The sequence below is a fragment of the Tachypleus tridentatus genome, chromosome 1, assembly GCF_004210375.1.
Source record: "Tachypleus tridentatus isolate NWPU-2018 chromosome 1, ASM421037v1, whole genome shotgun sequence".
NCBI classification, from domain to species: domain Eukaryota; kingdom Metazoa; phylum Arthropoda; class Merostomata; order Xiphosura; family Limulidae; genus Tachypleus; species Tachypleus tridentatus.
Genome location: NC_134825.1, coordinates 70308283 through 70332275, shown reverse-complemented (window position 1 = coordinate 70332275; position 23993 = coordinate 70308283). Strand labels below are relative to the sequence as shown.

The following is a 23993-nucleotide window of genomic DNA, read 5'->3' as shown; positions in this document are numbered from 1 at the left end:
TACCCAAAGTCTTTTTTTTTCCACACGTCATCTTTTATCCGATTAACCCGCAGTAATGACAATTAAAGTTCAGACAGACGTGTGTTGGAAAGACTGTATATTATTTTCAAATGATTATCAAATATATATATGTCATAAATCTCCACTATAAAAAATTCATTGAAAGTCACTAAAGAAAAACTTTTAATTTTTTGTTTGGGCCTGCCATGGCCAGGTGGTTAAGACGCTCGACTCGTAATCTGAGGGTCGCTGATTCAAATACCCGTCAGACCAAACATGCTCGCCCTTTTAGCCGTGGGGGCGTTATAATGTGATGGTTATTCCCACTAAGTAAGAGTCGGTAGCGAGTGGTGACGACTGACTGCCTTCCCTCTAGTCTTACACTGCTACATTAGGGACGGCTAGAGGAGATAGTCCTCGTGTTACTTGCGCGAAAATCCAAACCAAATCAATCTTTTGTTTGTTTGGCACAGTTTACCTAATGTGTTACCCTTTGGCCTCACATCACCTGATGGCTAGAGCGCTCACCCGCAATCTGAAAATGGTGGGTAGGTTCAGATCTCACCACCATGAGGCTTTCCTTCCCTCGCGTTTATCACTTCTCAATTAGGGACAACTAGCGAGATAGCCCTTGAGAATCTTGGCGCGAAAATCAACAAACACAAAAGCAGTTATGATTTAAAGGTTTTATTTCAGCAGTGTCTTTGAGTTATAGTACAGTAATGTGTTTATATAATGTAGAATATATTGGAATTGTGTTTAATACGACCGTTATAGAAATATAGTTCGATATTTACAGGGTGACAAAGAACCTATCTCGTGCGACGGAAATTGTATTACTTGTTTTAGTGAAATAGTAAATCTCTGTACATGCACTGTGGTTTACAAAGGAACACATAAATAGTTAGGAGAAAAGATGTAATAATAGGCATTAATCTATATGTTTTTATTAGATATTGTACTTATGTGGTAGTTTAATTCAAAATTCTTTACTAGGATATAGCTATAAGATTAATTAACCCTTTAAACTCACCTGGTAGAAACTAACACTGACATAGCGGTGTGTCTGAGGACTTAACCGCTAGAAACCGGTTTGATAGCACATTGTGTAGCCTTGTACTTAATTTTAAAAAGAGCAAATCTCACTTGGTTTCGGAGAGACCTCGTGTTTCGTGCAGCAATTGGAATAAATGTAGTAAGCAATAATAGACAGGAATCTACGTGATGGTAATAAAGGGTTTATTTTAAAGTGCTATACATAATGAATGTGTTTTTTGTCTACATGTCATAAAGTAATAGTACTAACAAACTTATCTGATAATGAGTTTGTATGTTATAAAAATTACTCTGAACATCTCAACGGAACAGCAAAGCTTTAATCACAGTCAACCTACTCTCTCAGTGTAATAGCAACAGACGTTTAGTTCGGTTTCAACGTGTTTATCATTAGTTTTTCTCTAGTTCGTCGCCTTCTGTAATAGCACGATATGTTTAGACATCGTAGTGTAGATCCGCTGTATTCCACACTTGGAGCTCGGGTACTCGTAGATCGTGTTTGAGTGCGTAGGAGTTTTAGCCTTGAAAGCAGAGCAGTCCCATAGTCTTTTGAAGGATTTAATTCGTATATCAGTTTCACTCTAAGTAATAAGCAGTTTGAAGAACTATAACTGTGTGTGTGTGTGACATTACGGTGAACTACAAAACAAAGATGAGTTCTCGAGCTATTGATTAAACCTACTTTCACACGCGTTAACTCTTCTATCTAAAAAAACAACAAACAAAACTACAGTGAACCACTAATTCTTCGCTGTTGTTTTTAGTAATAACTTCTGCGTGATGCGGTAATAAGTGAAAAAAACTCGTTTTGTCACGAAGTGTAGCTTGAAACTTAAGTAACAAGTCAGCTGTTTTGTGTTAGTTCGAGACTAGAAAAACTGCTTGCGTTAGAAAATAAATATGGAAGCTTAGAAAGTTGTCCACAGAGCCAGTCTCTTACTAGTTACTAAAACGTGCTGGACTTACTTCAGTTAATTATGTTTGTAGCACCACATACATATTAAATGAAAACATATATATTTTACTATATCTAATTATTTCATGACTTAGGGGCATTTTTTCTTTAAAAATGTAATCACCCATTGAATAGGAAGTCTGTGAGCAACGAGAGACAAATAGAACATTTTGAAACAGTGCGCTATCTTGTCTAATGATTCAGCATAGCATGATGAAATGAGGGTGGTAGGACAAAAAGAAAGCCAGAGAAGAAAAAGATAGGCAGGAACCATATACTCTGTCAGGAAACCCGATCCCTAGTCACTAGTAGACAGCTGCTCAAGAAGGCCCACTTTATAGTCGAGTAAGAAAGAGGTTACTGACAAGTCGGAAGGCTACGTAGCTTATGTACGAAATACAAGAAAAGACACGATCGGCAGACAGACGGAAATAGAGTGAAGCCTTGTCACCCCCTTTCATTTTTCTCCCCGCTCTCAGATTTCTGAACAGTAATCGTAGTTTGGTTTCGGCTTGGCAGTGTGGAGCACGAGCTCGCGAGAGAAAGTCAGTGACACGTGATCTTCGGTGCTCCCACGTTTCTCTTGCCTGGTTGTCTTACTTGTAGATGTCACTATTGAAGGGGGGAGGGAGTTACACCGGAAGTTCAAAATTCATATTCTCCCATCAAGTCCCTTGAAAAAAACGACAACAGTGTTACCAAAAAATTCAGTTTGTCTCTATTTATTTGCAATATTAACTAACTTACTGTATATATATATAGAATGAAAATAAACTTAGTCATTGAGGCAGCAGTATTTCTTTTAACCCTGGACTTGGAATGACAGAATAAAAAGTTTACCACGACTGTGAATTCAGAATTTATGGTTCTAGTCTTGTTGCCAGAGAAACACACTGCACTTTGGGGTCGTGGGTGTCTTTAAATAGTGACGATCAAATCCTACTCTTCAGTCAGACAAGAGAGGATTAGCTTAAGCATTGGCAGACAAGAATTGGTTTCCTTCCCTATCAGTTCAAAGTTAGGGACGGCCAGGTTATGGGTGGTTAGCCGTTCTGAGGCTCTGGACGAAAATTCTAAAAACTAAAATAATCTTTTGGCCGATTTGTTTACTATATTTATAAAATTCATTCCTCATATAGTTCTCTTTTAAAAAGCACTGATATTTCCATTAAAATTGTACTTCTTTGTGTTGCTAGTCTTGGTGTTGATAAAGCAGTTTACTATATATTAAAATACTAAAATCCAAATTCCAAATTTTAACCAGATATCAATAAATGGTTGTATTAGACAATGATGTCTATTTAAGCATTCAAATAAAGAATGCGTAAATATTAAAAATAACTGTAAAAAGAATAATATAATCTGAAAAAATAAAGTTTGTATTATTTGAATTTTAATATATTGTGAATAATTTTAATTTGTAATTTATTCTGTTTTTATTTTTTTGTCTGCATACACAATGCTGCATATACTAGATATAGAAGGCATCTACTAAGCCGCACCTTCTGCCAGCTTTTGGAATATTCTAATTGAATAATGCTGTATGTTTTTTTTTCATTTTATTATAAAACAGCACCTTAAAGTACGGTGACGGGACGGAAACCATTGGCTCTTTGATTCACAGTTCGGTACACTAATCACTAAACTATTCTTGGACCAGTACAAATAGACAGACCGCAGTATGTTTATATTTCAACTTTTATAAATAGACATATTCCGTTAAAACTGGGCTGAGTACAGCATAGTCGTTAGCGTGCCAGACTGTCATATCGCATGTTAATAGTTCACATCCTGTTTCCGCAAAAACGCGCTCCGCACTTTGGATTCGTGAGTACGTCATAATAGTGACAATCAAATCGCACTATTCGATTAGAGTAACCCAAGAATTGGCGGTAGACGATTTTGCTTAGCTGCTTTCTTTCTTGAGTATCGGTTATAAGTTACTTATGACTAGCAAAGATATCCCTTGCATTAATTGTGTAGCTTTGCACGAATTTTGAGAAACAGACAATAAATATTCCCATGCAATTTACATCTTATCCATAAGTTTCAAATGTGGAAGGAAAAAATAAGATAGCCTACATTTGTATGAAATGTAAATCAGACAAAGTAGCTGTAATGATAAAATGTTCCGTTGAATAACATGTTACGGATAATGTTCAAAGGCACTCGTCTTGTAACATATATGAAAAGTGTTAGTAATGGACTTTTTAAACCCTAATTATTACATGGTATATAATTAATATGAAAATTAAATAAAGTAAATTACATGCAATATTCTCTTCTAATTCGTATAAAAACGATCTGTGAAACAGATACTTTAATTTGAAAATTCTGACACCTACCAGATACCCCTCAAAGTTACACTAGATGCGGTATTTGGATACAAATAGGTCTCCACTGATACTATTCCCGTGGTAAATAAACCACAGGCCCTAAATCACTGTTTGGTTAACCGCACGACACAGAGCGGACGTTCACATTCAGCGGATACTAAAATAAAGGATAATTTGGTTGGTATCTAACAGTGCCTTCTATTGAAACTAATGCATAGAAGAAGACATTTCTACAATACGTGTTTTAAACATCTTATGAATGATTGTATAAAATTATCAACTGATTTTTATACAATTAATAAGAGAAAAACACTTCTAAATCTGTCATTGGAAATTGCTTTACATGTAATCATATTACATTTGAAAAAAATTACATGAGATTTTACTAATTAAAACGTTTATCAGCTGTAAAACCCCCAAGTAGCTCAGCAGTGATTTAAAGGTTTATAACATTAAAAACCGAGTTTCGATACCTGTGATGGGAATAACACAGATTGTGTAGGCTTGCACTTAACAACAAAACAAATAACAACTATTTTAAAAAGGGGACAATTATACTTTGATAATTATTGTCCGTTTATTTGTTGTTGTTTTGTATTAAATTTCGAGCTATTTACGATAGCCATTCCTCATTTAGAAGTTATAGACTAGAGAGAAAGTGAATATTCGACACCACTCATCGTAAACTTTTAGGCTATTCTTCACCGATGAAAGGTAGGATTGACTGCACATTATAACGTTCCTGCGACCGAAAGGGCGAGCATGTTCAATGAGGAGATTCGAATCAGGGATTTACAGATAAGAGTGGAGTGTTTACCCGAAAGGCCTAGAACACCTAGGATGTATACAATTGTTCAGACTGTGAGTTTTGAATACATAAAAACTGTAGTGGTAGTACATACAGAATTTCATGTTGAGTAAAGCCCAAATTAATCAATGAATGTTTACATTTTTTAGAGGACGTCATAAGTTACAACCATGATGTTTCCAAATATTGTATCAATGAAGCTTTCATTCGTCACCAGATCCACTGTTGTACAGGTAAATTCCAGCAGCTACTAAAACACCTGTATCGTGCCAGATGTTAAAAATACATTTAGTGCTCCGCATTTTATCATATACCACCTCTCGCAGTGTGTAAAGTATGTTTGTTAAAAGAGTGGTACAACTTAAGGTTCAAAGCACTATTTGTACACTGGTGTAGTTATTGTCCGCTACAGTAAATCTTGGAGCCGCATACTAGGCAGTATTTATGCTATGGGTTTCCATATTTCTCTATTAGTAGTGACGTTACTGTGTAATAAATGCTTCACTAGACTGTAATAATGTAATGCACCGTACTGCATTAATAATAATTAATGTATATCGCTATAATAAATAGTAATACGTGGTTTTAGTGAAATACTTTTCATATTTTTACTGTTTAACATGATTGTTTACTGTAGATAATATACTCGTTTAAATCTTGCTCAGAAATACAAGTTTGTACACTTAGTCGTATTTTTACATTATTGTTAAAAATATCTTTTTAAATTGTTCATAAAATACTGTGTTAGTCCAGTCCTATTGTAGTGGGATATGTTAGAATTCGTTTGTTTTGAACTTTTGTTGTATTTCGTATTTTCAACCTGAACAGTTCTTTATGCGATAACTAGGCTAAATGAACAGGTCAGAGACCCCTGAGGATAAAACGTAGCTATCCTCATTTGGATTTGTTGGTAAAAAAGAGGGCAACTACTTATGTGCTCGTGAAGCTACTGCTCACTGAATAATGGATTTGATTGTCACAGTTATAACAACGCCACAGCTGAAAATTTGAAACCCGTTCACTAGCATGTCTCGGCTCAAACCTTTAACCTCCAGAACTGCAGTACGGCACACTTATGAATGTTAAAAACCGTAATATAACGTTCATCGCTTTAAATATTACCACATGCATTTAATTAATCGTTTTATGAGTATATTTATTGTCCGTTTCGTTCAGCGCAAAGCCACATTGATCATCTGTTGTGTCAACCAAGGGGAATCGAATCCTGGATGCTTACGTTGACGGGGAGGGAGGGACATACCCACGTGAACTACTCATTAGCAAAACTACGTTTTTGTTGAGAAAGTAAGAATTGAAGATTATTTAAGATGAAAGAAGGAAACAGTTTGATACTTTTAAAAGTCTGACTGTGAATCTGAAGATCATTGCTGTAAAATTCTTGCTCCGCACTTTGGGGCCATGGGTGCACTATAAGAGTGACTGTAAAACATGGCGCACTATAAGAGTGACTGTAAAACATGGTGCACTATAAAAATGACTGTAAAGCATGGTGCACTATAAGAATGAATGTGAAACATTATACACTAGAAGAGTGACTGTAAAACACGGTACTCTATAAGAATGACTCTAAAGCATTGTACACTATAAGAGTAACTGTGAAATTCTTTTGAACGCTGTCGACCTTCCCTCTACTATGAAACAAATTGACCTTAGTTGAAAATGTTAAGGAATCACAACCTTAAAGCTGGAATGTGTGATCTCTAAACAAAACTTCAACATTAGGTAAACATTGTACGCATAACATCATCGTGTGACTGAAGGACAACATAGGCAGGCTTCACTAAACTGTCACACACAACACATATTGTCACCATATAATAGAAGGACAACTTAATGAAAATTCACTCAGCTCTCATACATCTGATAACCTTTATAAATACATAAAGGCCATATGGTAAACACAGAAAACAAAGAAGTTTCACAAAGTGAGTTTACATACACTTTTACGGCAAGACACTCTGTCTATGCACTAAAAACACCTCGACAAAAACTATGCTGTATGAAGCAGGCGGTAGCACTTCCTATGTAGGGGTGGCTCGGAGTATTCATCGAAATGGTATTTTAAATATTTCCTCATCATCATGGCATCATAATATTACAATACTTATAAGTGTTTTCATTTATAATATTATTTATATAATGACTGAGTCACAAGAAGTATCTATAAATATTGTAGCAAAAAGTTTGAATTTCTTGTTTTCTTTCTTTTTTTTTATTACACGATAACTCAACAAACCAAAACAATGGTATCAACTAGTTTTATTGGAGTGGCATGACTTCAAATGGACTACCAGTTTGTATGAGTGTTATTAATAACCAGTAGTAATTTAAAAAACAAACTTCTAGTGCAAACGATGTTATCATTACCCCTTACAAGTTTACTTAAGTACAGGATGAAACGTGATCTTCCAGCCAACAATAGACAAACAATAAACTCAGTTAGAAACTAATTATATTTAGAGCATAACTTTGAAGACAATCTTCCAATGTTTATTAAAACAGAAGTAAAGAAAAACTTTGCCAAAACAAAAAGGAAGTAAATGTAGGGATGTTTTTTTTTCAATCCTTCAAAAACAATACAAACAATACAATAGACATGGCATTTGTATCATCCTTACATAAAAACACAGGTAAGAACTGACATATGGCAATATATATAACTATTCAATCCCAACTGAGTTTAATTTATCCAGGTTTAGTGTGTTGACATTCTACTACACTGTATTTCTGTGCTATTATATAGGGATATTGCAAATTCCATCTCTGCTATCTTGTTTACACTGTTTCTGAATGATTAGCATTAGCCATCACCACATTTACATTATTTTAAATTTTTTTCCTTACAAACATAATTAAGCCAATCAAACTAATGAGGAAGATACTAAAATAACTACAAAAAATCACTAATATCAAAGTTTTTTTAGACAAACAAAGTAAAAAGATTAAACATATCACTTCACTCTCACGTTTACTTTTTTTTACATACATGTAATATTCAACTTAAATGGCAAATACAGAACATAATACGATTTACTGCTCAATTCTCAAAAAATCAAGTACACTTTAATTTAACAAGTACTAAACTAAATATCGTATTCTGTTAACTCAAGCTAGCTCATATACCAACAACTATATCAACAAGAAAGGTAAACAAAAACAATTTAAGACAACGTTATTATAATCTAACCTAACACACCCAGAACTAACTAATGGTCTCATACATTAACACCTAACCAAACCAACCCACATAATGATTCAAAACACACAACGTAAAATATCACTACAAAAAAAAACACAGGAAAACTACAAAACTAAACTAAAAAGCACATGCGATGGATTAACTTTCAAAACTAAACAGCACATCTGATGGATTAACTTTCAGAACTAAACAGCACATCTGATGGATTAACTTTCAAAACTAATCAGCACATCTGATGGATTAACTTTTAAAACTATACGATTTTACTTCACAAGATAAAATCATGAAAAATTAAACTGTTGTTGAAGTAAACTGGACAAAACTAGAGCATTGGTTTGTTACTAATGAATTTGTTGTAATGGACAGCAGAATAAAGAAGTAAAAATGTGAATTAATATTAGGACTTGAAGCATTGTTACACTTTTGAATGACGAAGTGTTACTAGTCATTGAACTTCTTGGGGTAAAACAAGAAGTGTACAGTAAAATGAGGAACAAGGGTAATCAAGTTATTTACATACAATCATTCATACCTTTTTAGTGTAAGTGAGGTTTTACAGCTGCTTTCCTGAGTTTATATTTATGCCTTAATCATTTATACACCCTTAGATGCTAATTTCAAACTACTTATTAGATATTTCTATCCTTAAGTTTGTACAACTTCATTCGGTTTCTCACATGAACACCAGTTTTATATGTGTGTGTGTGCATTATGTAAAAATATAGGTGTTCGAAAATAATCTTTCTTATTTCAAAATTTAATAATTAAATAACTGAAGAAATTCAGCCTTGCAGTTTTTAACATCTTGCAGCCAAATTCAAACACTTTTTATTCATGTGCGCGTCATTTGTGGCTCTCAGAATGTTTAACCAATATTTGGTTCAGTGCACCTTTGCTGCAACATGCTCAAGTTACATTGACGATGGCGTCCAAACTTTAGTGATTATTTGATCTAGGAAGTGTCTGTCCAACAATCTCACGTGAATATCTGATCTAGAAAGTGTCTGTTCAACAATCTCACGTGAATATCTGATCTAGAAAGTGTCTGTTCAACAATCTCACGTTCTGATCTAGAAAGTGTCTGTTCAACAATCTCACGTGAATATCTGATCTAGAAAGTGTCTGTTCAACAATCTCACGTGAATATCTGATCTAGAAAGTGTCTGTTCAACAATCTCACGTGAATATCTGATCTAGAAAGTGTCTGTTCAACAATCTCACTGTCTAGAAAGTGTCTGTTCAACAATCTAACGTGAATAGCTGATCTAGAAAGTGTCTGTTCAACAATCTCACGTGAATATCTGATTTACTACAAATTATTTCATAATGTGTACATGCTCTCGGTAACAGTGCTCTCAGAGAAAAAGAAAGGACCAAAACCCTGAAACCACACCATCCATCCACGATTTCAAGGGTATCATAGAGTTTTACAAGCTCTGAACGCAGATTTTATAACGAATCACTTAACCTGAGTAATGAAATGTAGCCATATCACTGAACAGTTCACAAACTAGAAATATGTAGTCTTCATCTATGTGGTTATGGAAGTTCTGCGCAAATATCTCAAGCTGTAGTCTGTCACGTGGTTGCAGCGCCTGTACAGACTCAAGTTTGTAGGCATGGAGATGAAGTCGTTTGTGAATGATATGGAGCAAGTGTGGTTTTTTTTTTTAGCAAGCTAAGTTTTTGCGGATACACCGAAGCGATTTTCGTAAGCTACACTGAAATGATTCACGTATTTGCTTGATACGTTTCGTACTGACAGAGGACTTTTCAGCTCCAAGTCATTGCAATACACTGCCAGTATTCATCCACTCCTGGTTAGATGATTTTAATGTTGGTTTTTTCCTGTACTGGAGTCTGTAATTGCGCTGCACCACAGTCATTGACTTGATGTCTGCAAATCAAACGACACACTGAGCCTTTAACAGGATAGTATTACTCACTGGAACGAAAAAACAACAACATGAAAAAACTGTTTGAGTTGGACTACAGTATACTACTGATTTAATATCGTTAAAATTCTTGGCTTGATTCCTGCAGTGAGGGGCCTGGCATGGCCAAGAGCGTAAGGCGTGCGACTCGTAATCTGAGGGTCGCGGGTTCGCGCCCGCGTCGCGCAAAACATGCTCGCCCTCCCAGCCGTGGGGGCGTATAATGTGACGGTCAATCCCACTATTCGTTGGTAAAAGAGTAGCCCAAGAGTTGGCGGTGGGTGGTGATGACTAGCTGCCTTCCCTCTAGTCTTACACTGCTAAATTAGGGACGGCTAGCACAGATAGCCCTCGAGTAGCTTTGTGTGAAATTCCAAAACAAACAAACCTGCAGTGAGCACAATACAAATAAATAGTTGTGTAGTTTAAACCTATTAAAAACACGAGGAAATCCGCAAATACCGCAGTACTTGAAATTCTTTCATACAGGGTTAGAATAAATGATTCCATGAGACGTTTTTATTAGTTATACTTTTGCTGCCAGCAATATCAAGTGTGAGGCGCTCATATACCCGACTCCATTTTATTATTCATCAGGATTTTTACCAGCCTAACCTCAAATTAAAATCCTTTTAGGGAAGAATGGAGCAAATTAATCTATCGGACTTTGGGCATAGTCAAATACATCAGTCGAAAGGGTTTGGCGTCATGAGTCTAAAACTGTAGTTAGATATCAATTCGATCATGAGACGACGGAACTATGAGCTAAAATTTTGTACTTGAAAAAAACAAACAAACCTCAGAGTCTTTCTATGAGCCGTTATGCCGCGGCTAAAAACATAAAAACCCACTTGGTAATTCAAAAAGTAAGGACTTCAAATTTATTTCTATGTTGATACATTTACTATTTCGTTTTTGTGCATTTCTCCAGGTGTTGTGAAGTGAGATATCAACTGTTTAGCTAAAATACCAGTCACTTTCTGTCTGTCTTTATAGGTTTCCATCATAAATCTGGTAATATCTATCTTGTTCTCTACATTCGAGAAAATCCCTTTCACTATTCGTCATTTTCAAGCTCTTCCTCTACACAACACATGTGTTTCTACATTCTTGCAAGTTGGCACTCTTTGGGATTTCTCAGTTCTTCCCTGGAGCTGTAGGACTGAAACACATTATATATATATCATACTTGTACTTCTAATTATTCACTCCGTTTCCAGGGGTTATGGATTTCTGTGCTACTATATTTGCACTTCGAATGTCACCCTTTCTTTTGACTTACATGAGCTGAGTCTGAATAATTTAATTACTCTTTTTTTTTTCTGGATTTCTTTATTATTTGCTCTCGGTAACCAAAAATATTGGCAGTTTCTTTGCCAGTCTGTTTGTGCACCGTTGTAATAACATTTTTTAACAGCACTATTCTTAGGCAAGGATTTTCTTCAGGCAAGCAGGATCCGACTGACTTGTGTGAAAACGTAAATCTATCAGCGTTTAAATGCTACTGACCTGGTTAACATTGTAAACGAAAATGGGACTCTTGCAAACTTATTTTCAATGTTATTCAGTAAATTAATATGGATTATCAATACCTTCTGTTCAAAGAAAGGTACCCATATATATAAATATCAGATCTAGAAACTAGCCTAGTAATTAATGAAATTAGTTTAATATATCATCCTAGTTAGGCATGCAGAAAATCATAAAACGAAATTTTATATTGATTAGAAGCCTTGATTAGTTTATCTTTTGCGTATCCTAGCTGTTAAAGATTTTTTTTTGGCTGTAATCTCAGTAATATCTCACGATTTTTTGACCACTCAGGAGGATAAGCTAATGATACAAAATGATCAAATGACAATTGATATACAACTAAAATATTTAAATACATATAAATATTAAATCTTCTAATCAATACTGTTAATGAAAGTTACATTAAATATATAGAACAGTATATCTCGATAAGTCTCACTCGTGTTTTCACTTCTGTCTCATAGGTAAACATAACGTAAACTTGTGTTTCCGAATAGAATAAAAGTATCAATATAACACTATTAGCAACTATTTCATGCATCTTATCTATCAATATTCAGCGAACATGCTAGAGCATGAAAATGTGCAGCGTGAAGGAATTTAAATAAACAAAACTTTCACCACCACATTTTCAGAGGATGTTTTACCTTTGAACAAGTATCAACACCTTTAATCTATATAGGGTCCACGACTGCACCAAGTACGAATAATTATTGTTCAGCGCTTCATAAATGTTTTACGTAAATAAGATTTTCTGACGTCCATGCATACTTAACATATTATTATGTTAATATTCAAATCCTAAAACAAATATGAGCCTGTGACGTATGTTTCGTATAATAATATATAAATTTGTTGAACACGAAAATTACATCATGAAATCTGTAGCCTTGCAAGTTTTTGCTATATATTGATCCCTTCCTCCCTCAAAAACTTACTCAATTACTTTATTCACTGTAATGTTTTTCGAATAAAGACTTTAACTGTGCTAGGAAATGTTTTGCTTTGAAGAACATGATTATTTTACGACAGTAAAATTACGTAATACCCTCCTTATATAACTAAAGTCTATCTCTCTGTTTGTATTTTAAATGGTGCTGTTTATAGTAAAGCTATAATTATATCTTCACGTAGTAAATTTGATACATAAAACCTATTTATGAGAGTTATAGAATTTCTTTCCTTTTTATTTAATATATTCTCAGAGTTTCAGAAATGTTTCTCGATGAAACATGAAATTATTTGCCATTTACAAAAAAAAAAGTCTACCGAATACACAGAGCGACCACAAGTATAATTGTCTTTCGTTTAATTCAGGGGTGTTTGTGATTGCTTTATTGGATGAGCTAGGAGGCGTGTTAAAGTGTCTGAAGTCATCATTAAGGTGGAGTAAATTTGAAAGTGACTGACATAATTGATTTTAGGTTGATTATGATTGGTTAAGCTTACATCGGAGGCGGAGCGATTTCAAAGTTTGCTATTAGAATCAAGGAAGTCAGATCGGCGTACTTTGAACCGTAATGAATTAACATAACCCACCTTGTGTTTCTGTGAGATCTACGTGTACGGTGCACAATCCGAAATAAGTTAGATAGTTTAAAGGTGAAATAATTAGAGCTAAGAATTCTGAGAGCTCTCCCGAGGATAATAACAATTCCAGCTTAGGAAAAAGCTATATTTATTATCTAAATATCTGTCAATGTTCCAAAACTTCCAAGAAAACCACATCACGTAAGTGTAGTCTCGTAGCAGTGACTTCGTGTTAATCGATGATTCTAGGACCTATGAACGACGGGATAACCCCACCGCAGCCTCCCGCTCTCTCCATTAACGGCAGCAACATTCTACCCTCGGCGAGCTGCGCTAATACAAACCCGGCATCCCCTTCTTCCGTAATGCCGTCTTTTGGCTTCACCCAGGAACAAGTAGCATGCGTTTGTGAGGTCCTGCAGCAGTCCGGAAACATTGACCGCTTAGCACGTTTTCTTTGGTCATTGCCTGCTTGCGAACATCTTCACAAAAACGAAAGCGTTCTCAAGGCGAGAGCCCTCGTGGCGTTTCACCGGGGTAACTTCAAGGAGCTATATCGCATCTTGGAAAGCTACAATTTCTCACTCGCCGCTCATCCTAAGCTACAAACTCTTTGGCTCAAGGCACATTACATAGAAGCAGAGCGAATTCGCGGACGGCCGTTGGGAGCAGTGGGGAAATACCGCATACGTAGGAAATTCCCCCTGCCGCGGACTATTTGGGACGGAGAAGAAACCAGCTACTGCTTTAAGGAAAAGTCTCGAAATGTGCTACGAGAATGGTATGTGCATAATCCCTACCCCTCCCCACGGGAGAAACGGGAGCTTGCCGAGGCTACCAACTTAACGACCACGCAAGTCAGTAACTGGTTCAAAAATCGCCGACAGAGGGACAGAGCAGCAGAAGTGAAAGACAGGTGAGTCGATACTGAGGAACATTCAGCCTTTAGTTGGTTTTATGAGACAAAAATATATGCTTTAAATACGATTACTCACCAACATATCTTCTTCGGAGCTACTGTTCAGGATTCTTCCTTGTCAGTAGCAACTTGTTTATGTAGAAATTATCATATATTTTGTTTTATTGTTTCCATTGACAACCATTTGTTGATTCGAAGTTCTTTGTGATGATGGTTATCACGGTATTCTGTATGTCTGCCAGCATCGTAGCAGCTTTTGAACGATTTTAATTGGCCTTTCTGTATACGTAAAGAATATTCTCTAAGCCTTAACTGCATTTTAAAACTTCTTATTCCTTTCAAGGTAAAAATAAATGTGATTCATGTTAAGTTTTGTAAGCAGACAAGGCTTAGTATTTGAAAAACATATATTACTTTAAATAATAATCCTCATAAAAGGACACTTGGCGAAATAATCTTATAGTTGTTAAATATGTTTTACAGAGTTTGCTCGATGGCATTTACAAACGAAACTTCTCGAGTAGAATTTATAATTACACAATGTAACAAAATTTTTACTTTTTCTTGTTCCTGGGTAGAAAGTGTTATTTCCCAATTGCTTATGCCTAAAGTAAATGGAAAAGACCTATTTTTCTGTTAAAACTTTGCTTTTGTGATCAGGGAGCCTATAACGAGAACATTATGGGAAACTGTATTTGGAGGCTGATATGTGAAAGTGATTTTCATTATAGTCGCAAATCTCGAAAAACTACTCACTTAAAAAAAAAAAATTGTATAACTAGTATAAATATATGTAAATATTGATTCATATGTTGTTTTATTCAGACCTTATGTAAATGAAAATGTGCACATTTGCTTCTTTTTACATAGAAAATAGGTTAATTTCTAAATTTCATTATCCAGGTCACAAAAACGAAGCTTGAAGGGAATAATGGCTATTTTCTGTACTTTTACAACATAAGCAATTAATAAATAGCAAACACTATCCAGGAACAAAATTTGTGTTACATAGTGTTATTATTAAAGATACCTGAAATTTACTGAATTTTTCAGGCATTTTCCAAACCAATGAATAATTAACTAAATTATTTAATAGTATAACTTTTATATACAAAGCTGCATAGTTTAACAACTTCGTATATCTATACTCCTGCTAAAACCAAGGCATAAGTTATTTCAATATTCGATAGATTGTTATAACGAATTCTAGAACTATTCGTTGAGATTTCTCATGTGTAACACAAAATGCCAGTATTCAAACTCAACTTGGAATTCTTCCACAGCGAAGATGGAAATGCATCTGTGGATGCCTTTTAGTAGAATATTTGAAGGGTTTAGAATAAATTAATTTTATATTACTACATATACTGAAAATGATTAGAGCGAGAACTTATTAACTGAGTAATCAAAATATTAACAAAAAGGAGAATATTAACATTATTGTTTGGTCTTCTGATTCCAACAGTGCTTGCTAAACATTTATCTGAAGAACCATTTATAAATAGTAGAAAAGTATTAACATTATTGTTTGGTCTTCTGATTTCAATAGTGCTTGTTGAACATTTATTTGAAGAACCACATATAAATGGTAGAAAGGTATTAACATTATTGTTTGGTCTTCTGATTCCAACAGTGTTTGCTGAACATTCATTTGAAGAACCATTTATAAATAGTAGGAGAGTGTTAACATTATTGTTTGTTCTTCTGATTCCAACAGTGTTTGCTGAACATTTATTTCAAGAACTATTTATAAATAGTAGAAAAGTATTAACATTATTGTTTGGTCTTCTGATTCCAACAGTGCTTGTTGAGCATTTATTTGAAAAACCACATATAAATGGTAGAAAAGTATTAACATTATTGTTTGGCCTTCTGATTCCAACAGTGCTTGCTGAACATTTATTTAAAGAACCATTTATAAATAGTAGAAAAATATTAACATTATTGTTTGGTCTTCTGATTCCAACAGTGCTTGCTGAACATTTATTTGAAGAACCATTTATATATAGTAGGAAAGTGTTAACACTATTGTTTGGTCTTCTGATTCTAACAGTGCTTGCTGAACATTTATATTTATTGGTTTGCACGTTGAAGGTCTGTCCCGATAGATATTTAATGTAATAAAAATATACAAGTGCTTATGTTTACACAGATGTGTATATTTAACCAAGCAATAACTGAGCAAGCGTGCTAAACACGTGCTTTTTCGTCACACAATATTTATAGTCAGCCTTAAGAGTGTCTTTACTAAACTGTTTTTTTCCCGCTTGAAGCGAGATACGATGTTTCATAGTGTTTATATTATACACAACTTTGTGTTTTCTTTTGTGTACATTAAATAATCTACTAAATGTAAACGTAAAGAAAAATCAACGCGAGAGTCAAATAAAATGACTCATGTATCCAATACACACATGTTACTATATAGAAGATACTTCTCGATTGCATAACAACGTAGTAAGCTCTGATTACCTGTTTCATATCTGCACCGAATATCAAGCTCGTAAAAACTATTTGATCTCGAGTCTATTAGTTCCAAATTAGTACATATAGTACACAAAATAAACAGTTATTTGTCAATTATACATTGTAATTCATAAATTTATTTCTTTTACGTGTTGTTCAACGTTTTTTGGTTTGTTTGTTGTTAAGCACAAATCTACACAATGAGCTGTTTTTCAGCGCTATAAGCCGCTGAGATATTGGGGGCAGCTGTTCAAGGATTTTGTTTTTATTCAATTGTTTCTTTGTGGAAAAATGATCGTTCTAACATTCTATAGAGCAGTTTCAGCAGATTCAGTGCATTTCACCTGAACAATCAAAACCACTCAGTTTATTTATTTAACTTTCCATGCGGTTCGCATTAAATGGAAATTAATAAAAATCACATGTAGCACATAAAACTACTTTATCACTGAAACTAGTAATCATTCTTGTTTATAGTGGTTTAATTCACTGGGCTGTCCAGAGAATAGAGTTAAACGTATAAATTAGTTATGTATTGTTGTGTTGTGTGTCAACCTCAAATTGATCATAGGTTGCGTTTTTGTTCCATGTTTTATTTCAATATGCGCCTTTGTTAACACGATGTATTGGTCTTTAATTCTAATTAGTTAGTTATTAACTTAAGTTATCTGCTGTGTCTATCGCGGGGAATCAAACCCCGTATTTTAGCTTTGTACGTCTCTTTATATCGTTCATTTTTTTACGTCAAAGAAGGAAAACAACTCCGAAGCTAATTTCGTGCACTACATGGTTTAATCAGCCTTTGTTCGAATATCTTTAGTGTCGCTGACTTAACTGTATCAAATGTCACTTAGACTGTACTCGATATCCGCAAATAAAATGTACATATTTTACTTTTAACTCAAGGTTCAGGGTAAGCAAAATATGTGGAGAATATCTTTTTTTTTATATTGATTTATTGATCTCTTAAGAGAAGACAGACATTTTGTAAATAAAGAAAATTTTCTTTCAGTTTTACTTGCTAGAAGAGACTGATTTCAATGGCCCTTCTCGTTGTTTTTGTAAAACAAAACAGATAATACAAACCATGATGGCTTTCATGAAATATTTTCACTCGTGCAGAGGTTGGTTTTAACACAGTAAAAGTTCGTAAAATGCGTAATTAGAATTTTGTGATTAGCATGAGATAAGAGTCTAGTGTAGGAGAGTTTGTGTGTGTATGTATGCTTTTTTTTTATAGCTAAGCCACATCGTATTATCTGCTGTGTTCACCGAGAGGAATTGAACCCCTGATTTTAGCATTGCAAATCCGTAGACTTATCGCTGTTCCAGCGGGGTACAGGTGTAGAAAATAACAGAAAATGGATAATATTATTGTTGTATTCTTAGCTAACCAATAAGCTGTTTGCACGTTATCCAGTGCGAGGAATCGAACCCTGGATTTTAGCATTGTAAAATGTTTCTGAATTTTACCATTTTAGTGTAGACTGAATAATTCGTGATTTGTACATTAAATTAATCTTTTCTGTGTAAAACGTTTGACAGTGTCTCTTATGCATCATACACTTTTCTCAGACGAGGGTATCTTTTGTATTTCACAATATCAATTTCGAACAATTTAAGATTCGTAGATCACTAGTTCAAAGGGAACAAATAAGTTGATACTTTAACAGTATTATTGTTTCCATGCAATAAATGAAACCGCATTTGAACATTTATATATATGTGTATATTTGGTGAAGTAGTAACTGGAAGTTGTTTGGTTTGTGTTTTATTTTATTATTCTTCCTTATTACTAAAATTTTACTCATGGACGATTATTTTTACATTACAATTTTAATTTATATTTTCAGCATTTCTTGAGTGTATTTTATAGCTAAGTGCCTGAAAAACCTCTAAAAACCTACTTATTTTTCCTTTTGATGAGGCCCGGCGTGGCCAGGTGGTTAAGGCCCTTGACTCGTAATCCGAGGGTCGCGGGTTCAAATCCCGTCACACCAAACATGCTCGCCCTTTCAGCCGTCGGGATATTATAATATGACGGTCAATCCCACTATTCGTTGGTAAAAGAGTAGCCCAAGAATTGGCGGTGGGTGGTGAAGACTAGCTGTAAGGCTGTCACGCCCAAAGCATACTACTTCGTTCTGCAGACTTTCAATAATCCATCTGGTATACAAAAATAACTGTTTCACTGAGCTTGTTTCAACAATCCGATCGCACATAAAATCCGTAGGTGCTGCCTCAGGTGACTAGACCGGTATGTCTTTGATGGAAGACTATTAATACCCGTTTCATTCTCTAGCTCTTTGAGGTATGCGACAGTTGATCGGGAGGTATGATTAGAACCCACACCCTTTGACCTCATTCTCATATGGAAATCCTTCTTCATTGTATTGCGTACTGTTGCCTGAGATACTTTGACAGCTTTTCCCACCTGTTGCAAAATATCACACTTTGTTTACCACGGTTAGGGTACTGACCTATTACAGTATTCTGTTTGCGTTGTACTCTAGTCCCAAATTCATACATGTATATTCGTTTCTCATTATCACTGAGCACAAGAAATATCCCAATTTTAGAAATTTTAAATCCCTGGTTGTCACAAGATTTGCTGATTTACATGTTCGGTATTGTTTTAACAAAATGCTCTCAAAGCTGTATAGTTATATACATATATATATATGCTAGTTGAAATTAAATCAGAGATTGGTCGTGAAAACAAACAAAAGAAGACTGGTCCTAAATTTTACATTCAAGTAAAAACGTAAAGCTAAGCCTAACTTGCTTCAAAACACCGAAATGTTCGTAATTGTTTTCTTATTAGTATTTTCGTTAACTTAGAGCTAATTTTTTGTGTCTAAAACTATTATTTAAGGTTACTGAAAGTTTCGGTGTGTACTCCAGAATACAAGTTAATACTTCGTAATGAAATTGAGGGGGTTCATGATAAGTAACTCCCGCTTTATTCATTCACTTTTCACCCTTTAGGATAAAGTTCAGTAAAACGATTAAGGAATCAGTTGTATAACTGTTTGTTTATATATTGTAACATAAGACTGAAGAATCGCCTACCTATGATCCGTTCACTGTGGGGAAAAAATTCTGGGTTTTAGAGTTGTTAGTCCGTAAACTTACCCGTCAAGGTATACTTGTAGAAAAGTTTGGTTTGTTTTTGAATTTCGCGCAAAAGTACACGAGGGCTATCTACGCTAGCCGTCCCTAATTTTGCAGTGTAAGACTAGAAGGAAGGAAGCTAGTTATCTCCACCCACCGCCAACCCTTAAGCTACTCTTTTACCAACGAATAATGGGATTGACCGTCACATTATAACGCCCCACGGATGAAAAGGCGGGGTTGTCTGGTGCGACGAGGATTCGAACCCTCGACCTTCGGATTACAAGTCGAGTGCCTTAACCATCTGGCCTGTAGAAGGTAATCTAGCCATGTAGCATGGTACTTAACTTGTCCCTCATAAATCAAATCAATGCTTTTCTTATGTATTACATGTTACTAATGTTAATCATTAACTATAGAACCATAAGAAAAAACTTATTGATATTTATATTTAAAATATAATTCAAACACCAACAATTATTATTGTATTATTTAGTGACTATGTGATATTTACACTTTCAGTTTTTTAAAAATACGAATTTTATTAAAATTAAATATCATTAAATTTCTCATTTTCAAAACAATATCCTCCCCAAACAACGCTAGTGTAAATCAAAAACACACACGCCATATACAAACTCCAACTCAAATATAACTTAGCGCCAGAAAGAGGAAAAAAACTACAACAAAGTAAGTCATGTTTGCTCTTAGTTACAGAACCAGAAATATCTATATTAAAAATACACATTATAACAAGAAGGACTCGTCAATAACCGCGGCTGTAACTAGAGCTAAAATCTGTTAAAATATTTTAATATGAGCTAAAAGTGTGTACTTAAAAGAAATAGAGCTATACTGTTTTAGTTTAAAGTTCATACTAGAACTGAGCCAGAAAAAAAAGGTCTAAACTTGATTTTGATAATACATATATTGATAAAGTGTCTTTCTAGCGAGCATAATTCAATATAGTAGCTGCTATAGATAGATAGATGCGAATCAGCTATTATTGTAAGATAAACTATTCATATTATAAAGTGACAGTAAGGAATTGTTGTTGGTTATGTCGTGTGAGATGTCTTCTGACGTCATTTTATAGTCATGTGAGATGTTTCGTATATCACTTTGTAGCTGATTATATCATGAAAGAAGTCTCATTGGCTATTATTATGTCTTGTGAGACTTTATTGAACGCTTCTCTGTAACTGATCGTGTCATATGAAATGTTTTGACAGCTGAATCGTGTATTTTTTCGTTCGCGTTATTTTATATTTGATCATTTCTTGAAAGATGTCTCGTCGATGCCGTTGTGTAATTAATTACAATAAAATGATATAATGAATGGTTTACTGACGTAAGTGTAGTTAATTATGTCGTGTAAAATGTCTCGTTGATGTCATTTCTAGGTGATTATTAAGTGTAAGATGTCGCATTAATATAATACTAAGTGTAAGAATTTTTTCAGACACTAGTATTTCGGAGTGAGTAATCCCGTTTTATTTCTCCTCAGAGTCGGCGCTGGTGGTTAAGGTGTTTCGTTACCTCAACTCTCGAAACGAAATGATTTATTGGATGTACTTTGTGGTTACTTTTCCAAGTAAAGTACGTTGTTGGTTTTGTTAATTATGTCAGTTAGCACGCCGATTTGTACAATACATGATTCACAATAAATGTAACTTGAACACGCTATTAATTTTATTATTGTGAATATTTAGTTCTCGTTATAAATATCTTAAAATTAGAACAGTACTTTTGTTTCATTTTACACGCGTTACTGCAAACTGAATTCTAAGTATAATATATACAGTACATAACGATGAAAAATAGAAACATCGTTGTGCAAACAGTACTGTTTTAGTTTTAGTGACTGGAACCAATATAAGTTAGAGTATTTAGTTTTCTGCATACGTTAATGAAACTAGTATAGTAAGTGTAATTTAAATAGGAAAGAAACGTTAACAAGCGTGTGTTTTCTTACAGCAAAGCCACATCGTGCTATCTGCTGAGTCCACCGAGGGGAATCAATCTAGTGATTTTAGCGTTGCTAATCGGTAGAGTTACCGCTGTACCAGAGGGGTTCAAAATATTAACAACCATTTTAATATGACTTAGTTTTATAAGTAACGACAAACTTTCAGAGAAAGTCCGAACCTTCGGTCAAATGGGTCTTTAGTAAAAAATTGTCTCAACTTCTGATAACGTAGTTTATGGATTTTCTTGAACTATATCAGCAATCTCAGGTGCTTGCTGAAGTGTATTTAGAAACTTAAATAGAAGTGTGCAGTTGGTCTGTCCTTTTAGTTTTCAGTTGAATAAATAGGTTTCGTAAACACCAAATAATTTATGTTACTTCACAGATTTGAAGGAATAAAGATGTAACAACGCAGTGTTAAACATTTTCATCACTCTCTAGTTTAGATGTTTTAGTAGCAACAAATCAAACTGCTAAGTAACGTAAGTGTAGGGTAAATAAGGGTTAAGTATTATGTTAATATGTTTATGTAACAATACATAGAAATTCATGTATTAAAAATCAAGGTAACTGAATATTTTTTCTCTGTTATGTCTGTTTAACAGATAAACTGTACTTTTGTGAAAAGTCCTATGATTCTGGCTAGTTCAGATCTAGGAACATTGGTAATCACAAGTGCACGTTATGTATGGAATCACAGTACTTTCCTATACACAAGTGGTGTTCCATAGTTTACAATGGATGAGGTTTACTAGATACTCACCGTGTTTTGTGGTAGTGGAACCGATACATGATATATACTGTTGTTGTTTTAAAGAGGGCAGCACTAACTTGAACGATATTTGCCCAAGACGTAGGGTGTTTCCAGTGTTGATTTGTAATTATTTACATTTGGCTATTGAGATTTGTACTGGAATATTTATTGGCATAATGGGCAAAGTAGAAAAAGCTGAGACTAGAGGTAACTGAGTGTTATGCCGTGTCTGAAACTGAGAGCATGGTTGTCAACGCATTTGAGATAACTGGTTGATGATTTCACAAACAATCTAGACTTAACACAGCAGTGTTAGAAAATTAATAACTTGTATCTCAAGACGGTTGGTATGGCTATTAAAACGTTTATTAAAATAAAGTAGAGAACAACGTTTCGACCTTCTTTTTTGTTGTTGTTAACCTGAAGATGACCTGAGAAGGTCAAAACGTTGTTCTTTACTTTATTGTAATAAAAGTTTTAATAACCATACCAACCGTCTTGAGATAAATTTTTACTTCAAATGGGTTTATTGTCATCACGAAATTAGTAACTTGTTAGCTGAATGTGCTCATGTATTTGTGGGACAAGATGGTCAGTTGGGTCAAACAATTTAAGCAGTTTTAAAATCAAACGAATATTTTAATGTGAAAGAGTTATGTATATTAACCCTGAAGAAGTCGCAAAGTTTGTTTAAATTAAAATATATTCTTGTATATTTATCGGGAGTACAAAGGTCATTTTCTCTTAACTTTTATCACATGGATATGAATAAACAACTGTTTTGTACGCTTATGTGATATAAAGTGGATGTTAAAGGAATGGTATGTCAAGGTTGTCTTTTGACTTTAGATACATTATAAGGTGCCCAGTAGTTCAGCATTTTATATTTGGCATCCAAATGCTCGCAAGTCAAATGGGAGTAGATAGGAGCAAACCTAAAGCTAACACTCAATACTCGAAATGGTTTGTATGAGTCTTACATTATGCCACTTAACCCGTTTGATGCACCAAATAAACTCATTTATTCTGTACTAAAGGGACTTGGTTTATAATAATGATATCTTTTTGTTTATCTACACATTGAAATCTGCTGCTAAAAACCTTATTCACAGCATTTAGCAGATAAGAAAAGACAGGCGCTAAGTTGAAACCAGGAATACGCGCACTCATACGTATGCAGGCGGACCATTTTGGTGATATTGTATGTAGAGATGGAGTTTCTACTGGCTCTACAAATATCATAGTGAAGCAAGTCTATTATCAGTCTGTGACCAAACGATGAACCTGTAGTTTCCTTAGTTTTTCATCATATTAGAAAAGTTTTGTACTAACTTTTCCAAGATTGCTGCACTGCCACATGCTATCACTAAAGCTAATGCACATTTTAAACGGACTAAGA

At 34.5% G+C, this 23993-nt stretch overlaps 1 protein-coding gene and 1 long non-coding RNA gene across 3 annotated transcripts in view; one reads left to right on the top strand and one right to left on the bottom strand.

Moving 5' to 3' along the window:
• Positions 1-1224: 1224 nt before the first annotated feature.
• Positions 1225-14138, bottom strand: LOC143251687 (uncharacterized). The gene is made up of 2 exons (XR_013028640.1): positions 13382-14138; positions 1225-2684 (listed from the first exon to the last, which is right to left on the bottom strand). It is a non-coding gene; the product is annotated as an uncharacterized LOC143251687 (long non-coding RNA).
• The window catches only part of LOC143251672 (homeobox protein six1a-like), a 37102-nt gene continuing 26297 nt past the window's right edge, over positions 13189-23993 (top strand). The window contains exon 1 of one of the 2 annotated variants that reach the window (XM_076502935.1): positions 13189-14288. In XM_076502935.1, coding sequence (XP_076359050.1) covers positions 13612-14288 — 677 coding nt within the window. In that variant the 5' untranslated portion in view covers positions 13189-13611. The remainder of the gene's footprint in view (positions 14289-23993) is intronic. The other variant, XM_076502927.1, reaches the window with a different exon arrangement.